Source organism: Blennius ocellaris (assembly GCF_963422515.1).
Source record: "Blennius ocellaris genome assembly, chromosome: 22".
Taxonomy (NCBI): Eukaryota; Metazoa; Chordata; class Actinopteri; order Blenniiformes; family Blenniidae; genus Blennius; species Blennius ocellaris.
Genome location: NC_137671.1, coordinates 2,130,698 through 2,146,889, shown reverse-complemented (window position 1 = coordinate 2,146,889; position 16,192 = coordinate 2,130,698). Strand labels below are relative to the sequence as shown.

Below are 16,192 nucleotides of genomic sequence, written 5' to 3'. Positions count from 1 at the left end.
CTGAGGAGCTGAGACGTCGTGTGTGCGGAGGCGGGCCGGACAAGCTTCAGGGAGGCCAGAGAGCAGAAGATAGTCGGTCTTGAGGTCAAAGCTCAGCAGAGCAGAGAGGCCGCTGTGGATACATGAGAGTCAATGTCGAGGAACAGAGGAGACAGGCTTCATGCAGACATGAGAGCAGGAAACCGGAGCGTTGAGGCTTCATGAAGACAGTCAATGCACGACGGAGCAGAGAGGCTGCCTTGGAGACATTCGGTGTGTGGTGGAGCTTAAAGGCCACCTTGAGGACATGAGCTCAGAACAGAGGCTTTTGGGAAGTCACAAGGGTCAGTGCATGGGTTTTGGGCCAAAAGGCTGCTGTGGAAATGTGGGGTTTCACTGCGGAGACACAGGGGAGTAGAGAGGCGACTGTGGAGACACAAGTCCTGTCCATCAAGGAGCAGAAAAGACCACAGGGACCACCTAGCAGAACTGGGCAGAGCAGGCAACTTCCTGTAAAGCCTGTAAAAGACTGGGGGGGTTAAAGCCCAGCAGAGCAGAGAGTCTGCAGTGGAAACATGAAGTCTACACACAGAACGCCAGACATTTCTCTTCAGAGACATGAGATGAGAGCAAACACATCAACGTGAAGGCACAGTGGTGCAGAGAGGCTGCCGTGGAGACGCGGTGCAGACGTTTCAGTGCTTCATTGTGACCGGTGTGTTTCCTCCTCTCACAGAGTGCAAGTGTAACGGACACGCTCAGAGCTGCCGATTCGACTGGACGTGGTGGCGCGAGTCGGGCCAGCGCAGCGGCGGAGTGTGCGACTGTCTGCACAACACCGAGGGGCGGCAGTGCCAGAGATGCAAGGACGGTTTCTACCGGGACCCCCACAGGCCGACCACTGCCCCCGACTCCTGCAAACGTGAGCAAGGCTTGCCGCTAACACGACGCTAACGTCCTGCCAAGGCGACGCTAATGCATTTAATGCTAGCGCTCCAGGCAGGCTGCAGCATCGAGACAATTCTGTGGGTCAAGTGGTGGCGGGAAACAAAAATTCCACAAAGGGTCACATGAAAAAGCGACAAGCTGGCGTTTCAGTTTGGCTCAATAATAATTATTTCTATGAGTAATGCAAAGTCTCCCTCGGAAAATTAGAATTCCATTTTTCTCAACGTCGACTTCAGTAAGTTAGTCAATAAAAGTCACATTCAAGTGAAAACATTCTGAAAACGATGGAGGTTCCATGTTGGGCCACTAGTTGGTGCTGTTGTTAGTTTTAGTATTGAAAGCACACACACACACACACACACACACACACACACACACACACACACACACACACACACACACACACACACACACACACACACACACACACACACACACACACACACACACACACACACACACACACACACACACACACACACACACAAAACAGAGAACCATGACATTAACAACAGGACAACATGGATATTCTAATGATTGTCAAAATAAAAGTACCAAGCTGGATTGTTATTACAATGACTGTCAAAATATAACCACCAAGTTGGATTCTTATTAAGGTGACTGTCAAAATACAAGTACCAAGTTGGATTGTTATCACAGTGACTGTCAAAATAAAAGTCCCAAGTCCAGGAGAATATCGACTGGGTGTCCATATTCCATATTCATAGTCCATATTCATAACGAAGGGTGCCATATATGATGGCACCCTTCGTTCTCTACTGAGCATGTGCAGAAGTGCTGGTTGCCATGGTGACCAGGAGCAGCTGCAGCATTTCAGCCATCTACACGGAGACAGAGCCCGAGCGTTTTCAAAACCTTGTGTTTCCAGTAGCTCCAGGCCTGAGTCATACATTTTACTTTTAGAATCATGTAATTAGATGCAATAAAACAATTGAACTCTTATTTGATTAAAAAAAAAAAAAAAAAAAAGTTTCTTTCCACCTCTGTAGACAATAAAAAATAAAAGTCCTGTCACTGTAACAAGATTCCACACTGAGCACATATTGTTGGTTGTATATCACGTTGTCGTTTGTATAAGATGACAGGAGGAATTTATCTGGTTGAGGTGGAGCCTCGCTCAGAGAAAATGAGACATTGAAAGTCAAAACCGCGACGTGTAGAACATGGCGGCGAGTGCGATTCATCATACCAGTGGTGACAAAATGTTGCCGGTGCAAAAATCCTCACATCACACATGCAGTGTCTGGGAATTCTCTCTCGCGTTGTGTTTTTTTTTTTTTTTTTTTATGTACGACAAAGGTCGTCGCTATCAGACTGCGATGATCCTTTATTGGCAGCGATATGGAGCACAGACAGATAAGAGGTTTGTCGCAGGTCCTTCAGCCACCGGAGGAACTGAAAGTACATCGAATGAACAGAATCGCTGACTGGCAAAGGCCACGCCGCTAGCACTAGCCGCAAGCATTAGCCGCAAGCATTAGCCGCTAGCGTTAGCCACACACTAATTTTTAATAGGTAGCAAAGCCACACAGCATCTTGTCACCATTTAGCATGAGCAAAAGCCCATTAATAATAGTGATGAATTAAATGTAGTCGGAAAATACAGTTAGTGATGGCAAGTGGAATCACTGAGGAATAACTGTTAACACACACACACACACACACACACGCACACCCACACACACACACACAGACACATGACACATAAGATGACACACTGGCACGGCGCTCTCATTCTCCAGAGGAATGCTGAGGACCGAGACCACAAGCCAGGACGTGCTGGATGGATCCTGACGGGCACCTGTGTGTGTGTGTGTGTGTGTGTGTGTGTGTGTGTGTGTGTGTGTGTGTGTGTGTGTGTGTGTGTGTGTGTGTGTGTGTGTGTGTGTGTGTGTGTGTGTAAGCAGCACACAGCCCACGCTCCAGCCATAGTTTACACCATAGTTAATCATCGGATGGCGACATTCCTACGCCTTAACTCCCGGCTCTCCGTCCTCCAGACACGACTCTGGAGCTGGAGGTTCGTCTCCGTGGCCGTGGATGTGCTGCACGCCGTCCTCTCCGGGGGGGGGTGGATGGACGGAGGGATGGACGGAGGGATGGGCGGAGGGGTGAGCGTTGGCGCGCTGCCCTCCGCCGATGAGACGATGGAGTCTTGAGTAAACAACAGATAGTCATCCACAAACAGAGCGGCGGCTACATTCTCTCTCTGATTATCTGTCCGATTGGACCCACAGGACTCCGTCCTGCCGGACGACAGTGGAGAGAGAGAGAGCGTCGTCTTGCTGAACCACAAACGACTCCGACGGCAGCAGACCGTTCCACAACACCCAGAGGGAGGCTTACTGGACTGTCACGTTTATCACTCAGGCCAGCTGTTCCCCCACTGGAATCACAAAACCCCTCAGAGTGTTTTGAGTCACTGAAAACACAACTTTTTTCAACACCGCTCCCAAAGTGGAACTTTTCAAAAACACTCCCGCTCTGGAAACGAGGAAGATGGCACATTCTGGAAACATCCGGGCCTCAGTCAGTAGAGCCAATCAGAACAAATGTTTCCTCCGTGATGTCATGACTCCCAGTACTTGGTACTTTTACTTTGACAGTCACCGTAATAACAATCCCACTTGGTGGACTGTCCACTAGAATATCCGTGTAAATGTGAAACTTTTCTGAAACGGAAGCACAAACCATCGTGGCTCTTAGACCCGCCAAGGAACCTCAGACGACGGCTTTGGCCCGTCGGAGGAAACCGGAGCACCCGGAGAAAAAAAACAACCCGACCTGGACTTGAACCAGGGACTTTCTGACTGCGACTGACGAGGGCTTTCCACTGCCACACCGTGCGGCCCCGCTTTTAATGTGTGTGCTGGTCTGGGGGGGTCCCGGTATGGGGGTCCGGGATGGAACCTTGAAGGTTGTGTCCGTCACAGTGTCGTTCCTCACCACGTCGCTGCAGCGTTGCGTTCCTCTGGTTCCCCGCTCCTCTCGTCATAACACGCACGAGTCGCTGTTTTTGAGCCATGCTGTTGATGGAGGAGATAAAATTACAGTCGTTCAGAGTTTGTTTTTGTTTTGTTTTGGGGTTTTTTCCCATCCAAGCATGTTTTTCCTGTCGTCTGCGTCTCCGATAAGATACCAGAGCCGTGGTTTCCAGGGCAAGGTGTGCCGTTTTGAATTTCACAGATGAGGTTACAAGTGTTTGTGGAGGTTGATGATCATGGCTGGCGGTGTGTTCGTGGGGAACCCCCCCACCCCCCCCCCCCCAAAAAAAAAAGACGAGGGCGCAGGTTGTGAAATCCCACCGTAGACGCTCGCTGACAATGGAGGAATTTCCCTCAGTAGTGAGGAACATTTTTTTCATACCAGCCTTCTGAGGGGGCCGTGTGTGTGTGTGTGTGTGTGTGTGTGTGTGTGTGTGTGTGTGTGTGTGTGTGTGTGTGTGTGTGTGTGTGTGTGTGTGTGTGTGTGTGTGTGTGTGTGTGTGTGTGTGTGTGTGTGTGAACTTGACATCACATCCTTTTGAAAAACTCAAAAAACTCAAAACACTCAAAAACGATGACTTCTCCAGGAGAATGTGGACTGCGAGTCACGACACCACGGAGGACACTTTTCTTCATTGTCCTTCTACTGAGCATGTGCAGAACTACTCGTTGCCCTGGTCGCGTGTACAGGGCCCGGTAAATCTCCATGGTAACTGACTCTGAATGTCTCGCCTGCTCTGGACCAGGTTACGATCTGGATAGGAGGACAAAGCTCCGCCTCCTGACCAATCGTCTTGTACAAATGAGCCGCTCATTCTTGGATAATCCTGATTGGTGCACCGTTTCAATTCAATTGAACTTTATTTAAACAGCACTGAATACAACACGGCTTTAGAGCCGAGTGGAGTCCTCAAGTCTGTTTTTCTCCACGAGGGTTGATCTGGATTAATGAGGTTAATGATAATGCTCACGCTGACACCCCTGCACAAATGGGAATTTATGAAGCCAGAACTCCTCCTGTCGTCACGGCGATGAGTTAATATTCCAAAAGGAAACACTCACAGGAAACTCCGCCTCCAAACAAGTGGATGTAAAATAGAAAGTCAAAGAAGAGCAGTGAGGAAGTTCTGCTGGAATAAAGTGAAACTGAGTCCATTTCTATTGTCCCATCAATTAATGTGCTCTAATCTCACCAAGTCAGCATTAACAAGTCAGCATTAACAAGTCAGCATTAACAAGTCAGGAATGTTCTGCTTTGACTGCAGCAGCAGTGTTGCTATTAGCTGCCAGATGTGTTTGAATTCTTCATAATCTCAGAGATTAACTGCTCCTTCAGTCACCTGGAAACTGCTCTTCAGTTTCTCCCTCTGTGATTGGTCACACGCCGCAAGCCCCGCCCCTTTCATGTGAACGCTCTGATCCTGGAGGGAAACTCTGGTTGATAACCTGCTTCCTGTTAGTGCTGATCAGGATCCAGAATGTCTGGATTAGTTAATCCAGGTAACAGATATCCTGGTATGTTAATCCAGGGAACAGCGATAACCTGGTATGTTAATCCAGGGAACAGCGATAACCTGGTATGTTAATCCAAGTAACAGAGATATCCTGGTATGTTAATCCAGGTAACAGATAACTTGGTATGTTAATCCAGCTAACAGATAATCTGGTATGTTAATCCAGGTAACAGATAATCTGGTATGTTAATCCAGGTAACAGATATCCTGGTATGTTAATCCAGGAAACAGATATCCTGGTATGTTAATCCAGGTAACAGATAACCTGGTATGTTAATCTGGGGTCGTCGTATCGGCTCCTAGACCAGTAGCAGCATTTCCACCGTCAACATGGAGACGTAGCGTGAACGTTTCCAGAAAGTCCCGTCGTCCCCGTTTCCACGGCGACAGAGCCGGGGAATTGTTGGGTTTTTTGTTTGTTTGTTTGTTTGTTTTTTGAGTGACTGAGCTCTTGTTGTGTAAACGGATCTCACTTCTTGGCGCCGTGACGACGTCTGAATGCCGTAAACTCAGACTGACAAACGCACGATTACCAAACACAACTTCACACGTGTTTTACAAGGAAATGCGGCGCAGCAGAAATCTCTGTTAATGATTCCAATGTGGCGGCGGCGGCACGGCGGACATGTGCAGCTCTGCAGAGTCTATAAATGAGATATCTTTATGGCTTCATGGATCCTGTACAGTCGGTCTCACCGCGATAACGCCCCGTCTTATCTTTGCCCACTCAGGTGATCCGTGGGATTAAAGCGTCTGGGTCGACGTGATCCGGTTCTTTGAATCTGATAGCAGCCTCATCGTCATCCGTCTGCCACGAGACGAGGTCTAAACACGTCTTTTTGATGAACCGTCGACGCCGGACTGGCCAATATTCAGCAGATCAAAGAATAAAAGAGCATTTTTAAATGATTTATTTGTATTATTAATCAATGATCTGATTACAGTGTGATGTGGCTTCTGTTTAAGTATTGCGATACGACGTAGCAGCAGTGTAAAGGAGCTTTTATATAAGTTCTACACGGAGATGACAACGCTTTGATAACCACTGCAAACAAAGATCCGATAAAACTTTAGAAACTGCAGTTTACAAGCCGGGCCGCGAGCTAAAGATGTGGGGTTTTTTTTTTTTCTTTTGCAATGCAGCAACATGATAGATGGTGTTTGATGTCCGTTCAGTCGACATTGTTAAATTCTAACGAGAGGAAGCAACAGTTTTCTTGGAAGTAAAGCGTTGAAGCAAACAGCCAAAACTGAAGTTCTCACTTTCCACTTTGAAAACATTATTTCGAAAACAAAGATTTAATAGGCAACAAACGTTCATTCATGATAAAAACCGGTTCACAGCGAGCCGCCGTTTACCGCCGTTTACTACTGTTTACCATTGTTTACCATTGTTTACCGGTGTTGTTTAAAGACCATCAGAGAGATTGACCACAAACCTGTTATAAGACAAAGAGACAAGTAGCCACTGGTTATGATCAAACCCTGCTGGTCACCCTCTGGTTGGTCTTGGTTGATGTTGTCGTGATGTTGGTGAGATTAATCAGATTGGTCAGATTGGTGGGATTAGTCAGATTGGGCAGATTGGACAGATTAGTCAGATTGGGCAGATTAATCAGATTAGTCAGATTGGTGGGATTAATCAGACTGGTCTGATTGGTGGGATTAGTCAGATTGGTGAGATTAATCAGATTGGTGGGATTAGTCAGATTGGTGAGATTAGTCAGATTGGTGGGATTAGTCAGATTGGTGAGATTAGTCAGATTGGTGAGATTAATCAGATTGGTCTGATTGGTGGGATTAGTCAGATTGGTGAGATTAGTCAGATTGGTGAGATTAGACAGATTGGTGAGATTAATCAGATTGGTCTGATTGGTGGGATTAGTCAGATTACTGAGATTAATCAGATTGGTGAGATAAATCACATTAGTGAGATTAGTCAAATTGGTGAGATTAATCAGATTTGTCAAATTGGTGAGATTAGTCAGACCAACAGACATGACGTGCAAACCAAAGAAGTCATTCACGGCGCTTCCTCTTTCCCAGCATGCAGCTGTCACCCGTCGGGCTCCGTGCCCTTCCCCTCGGCCGGCGGCTCGCCCTGCGACCCCGCCACTGGACACTGCATCTGCAGGCCCGGCGTGGGCGGCGCCCAGTGCGACAGGTGCATGGTGGGATACTGGGGGTTTCACCAATATGGCTGCCGGCCATGTGACTGCGCGGGAGACTGCGACCCGTTCACCGGAGACTGCTTGTTCAGGTGAGTCCAACCTCCACCTGCTGTTCTATTGTGCGTTACAATGGAAACAGGGCACCGTCCCCCTAGTGGACAGACGAGGGACTGCAGTTGTGTTTTTTGGCCGACGGCGCTTGTTTTAGCCACTCCGTGTAGCTCAGGTATTGAACGTCGACACCGGCTGACGTGGTAATGGGGTCAAGAGCATGTGACTGGAAGGTCCCCGGTTCGAATCCCTGGACACGTGAGGTGAAAGTGACAGTCTTTAGGTGGAGGTGTTCAGTGACGTGTGTGACGGCGTGTTTCAGTTCTGACGTGGACGTGTACAACCTGGAGGGGAACTCCAGCGAGCCGGTCCGCATCTTCAGAGTGGACGAGCTGTTCTCGGCGCTGCACTACTCAGGTGAGACGCCGCGACGCGTCAATCCACCGCTCTTGTTTCTAACAGACGACGGGAAGCAACAACAACAAAACTCCTGCAGAATATCTGTGAAATACTTTCTGTCAATGTGACGGAACGATTGTGAGTGGATGTGAACTCGTCTGGTTTCTCTAAAGCTCCGCCTCCTCCACCACCTCCTCCTCCACCACCACTTCCTTCCTCCACCACCTCCTCCTCCACCACCTTCACTTCCTCCTCCTCCACCACCTCCTCCTTCACCCACTCCACCACCTTCACCTCCTCCCTCTCCACTTCCTCCACCACCTTCTCCGCCACCACCTCCTCCTCCACCACCTTCACTTCCTCCACCACCTCCTCCTCCACCACCTCCTCCTTCACCCACTCCACCACCTTCACCTCCTCCAGTACCTCCTCCTCCACCACCACTTCCTCCACCACCTCCTCCTCCACCACCTTCACTTCCTCCTCCTCCACCACCTCCTCCTTCACCCACTCCACCACCTTCACCACCTCCAACACCACTTCCTCCTTCACCTTCACCTCCTCCACCTCCTCCACCATGTAACCGCAGCTTTCATGGGCACATTCCTCTCTGGACACACACACACACCTTGCATTCTTGAGACTCCACGTTACAGTATCTAAGACCACACACACACACACGCACGTTATTTATTCATGGTACAAATGTGTGTGTGCTCGTGTCTCCTGCAGAGAAGTGTGAGTGCAAAGAGCAACCCCTGACCAACAGTAAACTCTTCTGCACCATGAATTATGCATACGGTAAGACCCTTAACACACACACACACACCCACACCCACACACACACACACACACACACACACACACACACACACACACACACACACACACACACACACACACACACACACACATACCCTCATAACATTTAGATCATTACATCTGGATGATCATTCCTGCAGTAAAACACCAGATTCATCATTGATTGTTAAACAGTGATTGACCTGATTTAATGCTTCAAAGCTCCATTTATTATTATTATTATTATTCCATTTTAGCTGCTTTTAGCAGTTTTACCTTGTTTTTTTAAATTAAAATTGTTCGTGGATTATGTCGTTTTTGGTCCATTTTCACCTTTTCTGCTGGACTCAGCAGTTTTTGGGTGTCTGTGGCCCAGACCGCCGCGTCTCTCAGTCAGAATGTTGCAGGTTCAATTCCCCATCTGTCTACATGTCAAAGTGTCCTTGAGCGAGACACTCTCGGCAGCTATCTTTAGAAATCATAGCCACCTTTAGCAATTTATCTGTTTTTAGCCATTTTTGCCACCAGACCTCCTGAAGCTGTTACTTTTTTTTTTAGCCAGAGGACAAGATTCTTTCTGAAACACGTTTATTCTCCTAGGATTTTTTTTTTCCGACACAACTCTTCGTCCATACTTGTGTTTTTTTTACCCGAGCACATGGTTTCATCTTGCTCGTCCTTATTCACATTACAGTATCAGCACTTTTACTGGCGTTAATCATCCTTCCAGTGTTGCAAAGTAATGATCGACCCTGACCTGGAACTGAAAAACCTGCTTTTGAGTCCAACATGCATGGATTCATCCTCCCGATCGCCTGGAGGCGCGGGAGGCAGCCAGAACTGATCCGACACCACCAGGCAGGATATCAGGTGTTGAATTGGAAGAGAAACAGAAGCTGTACAGTTCTTTTTTTTTTGTTTTTTTATTGTCTTCTTATGTCTGAACCTGACCGGTCGTTAACGTTCGTCCACCACAACGATCCAGGCCTCGTAGAAGTTTGACTTTTCTCGTCCGACACTCTTCTTCTTCTTCGAGCTCAAAGTAAAAAAAAACAAGCGTCGCGATCAGATAAAGCCGCCTTTGAAGCTTGTCAGGAAAACGAACGCTCCGTTTACGCGGCAGCGTTTCGACTTAAATGCTTCAGAGGGGTTTCGTGTTTCCGTGGCAACGCTCCGGCTCCCGAAGCTGAAACGGACTGTCCCCCTGTCTCCCCAGTGTTGAAGGTGCGGGTGCTGTCGGCCCACGACAAAGGCTCGCACGCCGAGGTGGAGGTCAAAGTGCAGAAGGTGCTCAGCCAGAACGCCAAAGTGAAGATCCAGCGGGGGCGGGCGACCCTGTACCCCGAGTCGTGGACGGCGCGGGGCTGCACCTGCCCCATCCTCAACCCAGGTACCTCGACGCTCCGCCGCCACGCCCACAATGCAGGGCGAGACGAGGGACGGTCCACCTTTAAACATTCAGGCTGTTCAGATAAAATAAGCTTTGGGATCTACGCAGAGCCCCCGCAGGGTACACAACCAGAACCGCTGTCACAGACCACAGGACATTTCGGGTGGTTAAGACATTGAGATTTATAGCTTTCATGGCAGCCATCTTGGACGCCATCTTTGCTTTGATCATTTGATTAGGTACTCTCGCCCAGAAAACCTTTCTTTTAGATACTTTAGTCCATAAAACCCAGATATGCATGCAAAATATAATCTTTCATTCAAATACTTGGCTTGAAAATGGAACTTTTCAATCAAGATGGCGGCCATGTAGAAAAATGGTCGCCATCTTGGAATTTTGCTTGCCTTTTTTGTATATTTGTGCCAAATATACAAAGTATAGTATTTGTGCCAAATTTCATGCTTGCATCACAAACCGAAGTATTCTGGGGTATTTTGCAGTTATCTGCTGCACTATTATTGAAATGACTAATAAATGTGACGCTGGCTGAGGGAATACATGCGAGAGTTTACCAAGTCGAGGCAACTTGCCTTTGTGTTCACATAAAAAAAACACCGGGTGTGTTTGAACAGCAAATGAAGCGTTGAGTGTAAATTGGGCCCAGATGACCTTCTGGAGCTTCATATTCCCGCCGCTGTTATGACTTCCTCACACATTTCTCACATTGTTGGTGGCTGTTAAAATGCCAACGTGTTTATTTCTATAGCTCTTATCAAGAAGCCGGAGTTACAAAGTGCTGAGCGAAGGAACCTGCGAATCACAGCGGGAACCGAGGGAGGAATGCTGGAAATGAAAATAAAAAGATACGAGACTTATCAAAAACAAAGTCAGACTGCGACACTTGGCACAGATATAAAAACTGTGCAGCACAATAGTTACTGTAAAAAGAGATGAAAATGAAAAGAAAGATATTTAATGACTTAAAGGAAAATAATTCATCGTCAGCAAATTTAGAATCATTTTGGCCTTTTTCACAGTAATAAAACCAAGAATGTAATAATTTCTCATTAGTGTATTAAGATATTTGCTCCATTATTGCAATAACATTTTGCTAGTGATACATGGTTCATATAAAATAATGACTTCAGACAATAATGCATAAATAAGACTGCATTTCTTGTAAATAACCTTATTTACAGGTTTGATGCAGGTTGCTTCTAAAAATAATGGTGATTGTGGATGGGAGGGTCTTCATGTTCATCCAGTGACGACAAAAACTCTGCAACACTCTCAATTATAGGTCGAAATAATCTTTTACTGTTGTGGATTCATTATATTCAGAATGGCCAAAATAATGATGTTATGGTCATTTATAGCTTCACCATGTGTCCAAGTATTTTGTTAAACACTGTTATATTGCCATAATTGCATCAAGATGCCATTTTCCTTTTAAATTCCTGGTGGTTTTGGAATTCTTTGGTCCCTGAACAGTCTTGGGTTGATGGTTAGGGGGGAAATACGAATGCTAAATACTTTCAGTGGAATAAAAGGTCGTGTTTCCATAAAATGACCGTGTGCTTCCATTGTTGTGGACGCCGTTCCCCAGGCGTGGAGTACCTGGTGGCCGGCCACTCCGACCGGAAGCAGGGCCGCCTCCTGGTCAACATGAAGAGCCTGGTGAAGCCGTGGAAAGCCAGCCTGGGCCGCAAAGTCCTGGCGCTGCTCCGGAAGGACTGCAACTGGTAGACGGAGGGCGTGGACGGAGGACGAGCCACCAGGACGGACGGAGGACGAGCCACCAGGACGGACGGAGGACGAGCCACCAGGACGGACGGAGGACGAGCCACCAGGACGGACGGAGGACGAGCCACCAGGACGGACGCGCTTTTCTTTGCGAAAACAAAGCCGCGGGTTTGCTTTTTTTTTTTTTTTTTTTTTTCTGGCCTCCAGGTGTGGATTCATGAATCGCACAGGTGTGGCAGCAGGTCCCCCCCCCCCCCCCCCTTCCGAGGACCAGGATGAACGGGGGACTGCGTGAGCTGAAGGCAGGCGGGCCGGGGCGGAACTTTACGAAGACATATCCCGTCTGGAAGACTCCTGATCTCACATCCTCAATGCAAGGATTCGGGCATTTTCTTTTGCTGTCGCCACTCCAGAATGAACTCTCTCTCTCTCTCTCTCTCTCCGCCGTGTGCGTCGCCGAGTGACCCCCCCCTCCCATGAAAACACACACGAAAAGACCGTGTCCTCCTCTGCAGCACTTTAGCCGAAGACCGACCGAGGGACTATGGACGGACGCACAGACAGAGGACGATACAACGCACTCAGAGGCAGCAGTGTGTGTGCGTGTGCGTGTGTGTATATGTGTGTGTGTGTGTGTGCGTGCTGCAGCCACAACGTGTAAAGCAGCCAGAGTGACGCTCAACAAGCCATACAAGCCGCTACAGGTGGTTCAGTCTCAGCCAGTCCAGGTGTGTCTGTGTCGAAATCAGAGCGGAGGGTCTCACCCTGAACCTGAATGTATTTACCTGCCTGGGTGTGTGTGTGCGTGTGTGTGTGTGTGTGTGTGTGTGTGTATGCATGTGTGTGTGTTAGAGCTTTGTTACGAGCACAGTCCAAATTCAGTCCAGCTCTTAAAACGTCCCTCAGTTTGAACCGTTCCATTGTTTATGACGTAGCATCGTGTTTATTGACTCATCTCATATTTACGCTCCACTGCAGAAGTTAACTTGTTATTCCTTCCTTTCGTGCTCTTGTACAGTATTATTTGTATATATCTATATAAATATTATCTTTCACCTCCGGGCTTCATTGTTTTTTGCTCATCGGAACCTCTCCCAGATTCCCAGACCAGTAGATACCATCTGGGACCACTAGGTGTCAGCGTTTCACCACCGAATGCTGCTGCGATAACAAAAAAACGAACGAGAATGTTGTGGAACAGTAGCTTGTGGACGAAGATGATCAACACTTGCATGACACGGGGAATAAATGTGACCACTGACACTCACATCTGCTTTTTTCCTTCATAGGCGTGACTTTATAGTTCAGGAAATACGTTAAATAGACGGTCCTGAGCCGAGGTGTCAGGCAGGTCTGAATACATCCTACTGACACGTAGAGAAGCTTTATGAAAGTGTCTAATTGACTGAACGACTGAGTCCTAAAAGACGTTTGGGAAAATCTTTCCAGAAACTAAAGTCATTTTTCAACTGAAAGGAGGGAGAAGCTCCAGTTTCGGAACGTTAAAAGATTCCCGGGACTTAGTATCCCGATCGGGGCGACGGCGTGGGAGAAAACCAGGCGAGGGACTTTATCTTGAACCCAAAACACCAGAAAAATGTTGTCGCAATATACAAAGTCTATTTTTCTATCATTGCGTATAGAACCAGTTTGTCGGAAATGTCCCTCATCGCTGACAGTAAACACGGTTTTCTGCACATTTAGGAAGGGATCTTGGTTTTAATTTGATCGTCTTGAGGCAAAAATCTCCCCACTAATCGAAATTGGATTCAGAAAACACCGTTAAATGTGCTGAATGCGTGTTTGTCGTGGGCGGCGCCCTGTTGACCTCCAGCCACGGTGTTTAGAGCCGCCGGGCCTTGAGATGCTTCACTATAAAACGAGCAAAAATATCCTTATCATTGCCGCTGGGTTTCTCACCCCCCCACCCCCCCCCGCGCTGCTCGGCCGCCGTCGCCTCGGATTAAGTCATCCGTCACTCTCGCTCCCAAAACAGTGGGCGCCGCGTTCACACCGCGCCACAGAATGTGGACCATAACAGGGAGAGCACACACGCTCTGTTTGGGTTTGGGACGGGAGCGCGTGTTTTCCACTCGCCGTGACGTGGTTGGCCGAGAGGTGTGGACACATTCCTGGCGCGGCGAGCAGCGCCGCGCTGCGTGCCGGGTCGGAGGTCGCTCACCTGTCTAGCCGGCCCGGGACGGACCCGCCGATGTTTTCCCCCGGCCGCGGGCCCGGACAGCCCCCTCGTAGCCCACACTTCCTCGCTGGAGGTGTGGCGGCGAGGTCACGGCTCCTCTCGGTTCCAGACGGCCGGGGGAAGGGGTGAGCGAGTGCAGGGCGAAGAATGTGAGCAGAAGATCTGCCAGTCCTACAGGGGAACTACGTAGATTCACCAGCGTTTGATTTGACGTCGGGCTTCTACCTTTTTTCCTGACAGCTGGATCCTTCAGATTAAAACCCGGTTTAATTATTAAAACACTGGTCGATCACAACACGATTGAACAGAAATAACCAACAGCTTTGATACCAACGTTTGAGGAGGTTGCCATTATTTGAAGAGGCCCCAGAATGGAGCCTTGAGGGACTCCGCATGTCAACCACTATTTCCCCCAGAAGGCATCTAGAGACGTCAAGTCGCCAGGATATTCATAAAACGAGTTGTTGTACGTTGATTGTAAAAAGGAAAATAGACGACTGCTGCAAAATAACTTTCTATTTAATGTTGCTGAAGTTATAACGGCTGTATAACATACTGAGTCCTGAGTGAATGTGTATGAACGCAAACCTTCAATTTATCCTTTACAGATGCTTGTGCATGTATGCATGTGTTTATATTTGTATATATGTGTTATGAGGTAGAGGGGGGAAATGTCTATTTTAGTAAAAGCCAGTTCCAGTTCTTTGACGTATGCCGAGTTAATTTTATGTCGTTAAAGAGGAAGTCGTCACAACTTTACACGTTTTATTTTTTTTTTTACTATAAAAGTACCTTTCAATATCACGTTTAAACCTGGATTCTCAACGACCGAGGCCCAGATTGAACCTGCTGCACTACTTGGACAGCGGCCATTGTGCTGCGACGGGAGATGAAGTCATGAAGGATTAAAGAGACGTTTTTCTTTCAGGGCCTTCAGAGGCAACATTTCCTATTTAAAACGCTTTCGTGTTTTCATTTTGGGGAAAGTTTCGCGTGTACATTTCTCACACTGATCTTTAGCAAAGACGTATTTTAACTCTGTCATGTCGGTACTTTGGTTCATTCATATTTCCTGAGGAGGTGAACGAGGTGTTTCTCTAGGATTCGGCCTCGAAACGTAGACACAACAAGAAGACAAACACATGAACAGCAGCTGAACCTCAGACCTTCTGTCTCTCTCGCTCTCTCTCTCTCTCTCTCTCTCTCTCCCCCAGCCTGTGATGGAGAGACGTCCTGCGGGGGGGGGGGGGGGGGGGTTCATGGTGGGAAACTAGTTGATGAATGAATGTTTGGCCACAGATGCATAGTTTGCTCCAGTAAAGTTTATGTGTGTGCGTTATTGTAGTAACGAATGCACGCATGTTTGTGTGTGTGTGTGTGTGTGTGTGTGTGTGTGTGTGTGTGTGTGTGTGTGTGTGTGTGTGTGTGTGTGTGTGTGTGTGTATGTGTGTGTGTATGAACACAATGCCCCACTTGTGTTGCTATAGAATGGAGTTATGGCCTTTGTCCGGTCAGCATTCTTGTGCAGCTATTGGCCCGGAGTGCATGGCAGCTCCCGCAGGCTCGGGGACAATACCCCCCCCCCCCTCCCCACAACCCCCCCGCCCCTTCCTCTCACTGGGAGTCACAATGCTCCTCTTCGCCAGCACCCATCACCCTGAGACAGACACACGAAATTGCTGCGGGAGTCACACGGAGGAAGCGTCTCAGAGACGTTGTCCAATGGGACCGGGTGTCTCAGATGTCCACAGACACAATCAGCCAGCTACAACCAGCCTCATTGTTTACGGCACTCAAGTAACACGACAAATACTCTTTAATCGCATTGAATTACATTGTTAGCAGCAGACGTTCAGTTTGGGGATAAACCGTTAAAGAAGTCGTATGAGTACCGACCTTCAGCTACCGAGCACTGATATGAGTACTTATAACCCTGATTCATAGCCCATACGCTAATGATTTGCACACATATAGCGCTCATAGTTTGATCA

The 16,192-nt window shown here is 48.0% G+C and overlaps 1 protein-coding gene and 1 long non-coding RNA gene across 2 annotated transcripts in view; one reads left to right on the top strand and one right to left on the bottom strand.

Annotated features, from left to right (window-relative positions):
• ntn4 (netrin 4) overlaps positions 1-12,962 on the top strand; it is a 28,325-nt gene extending 15,363 nt beyond the window's left edge. Inside the window, exons 5-10 of the mRNA XM_080518256.1 lie at positions 716-901; positions 7,493-7,706; positions 7,991-8,085; positions 8,800-8,868; positions 10,085-10,258; positions 11,865-12,962. Of these exons, the coding sequence (XP_080374382.1) occupies positions 716-901; positions 7,493-7,706; positions 7,991-8,085; positions 8,800-8,868; positions 10,085-10,258; positions 11,865-12,004 (878 nt within the window). The 3' untranslated portion in view covers positions 12,005-12,962. The remainder of the gene's footprint in view (positions 1-715; positions 902-7,492; positions 7,707-7,990; positions 8,086-8,799; positions 8,869-10,084; positions 10,259-11,864) is intronic.
• Positions 1-16,192, bottom strand: part of LOC308146444 — a 29,762-nt gene that overhangs the window by 7,273 nt on the left and 6,297 nt on the right. The gene's annotated exons all lie outside the window — the stretch shown is intronic.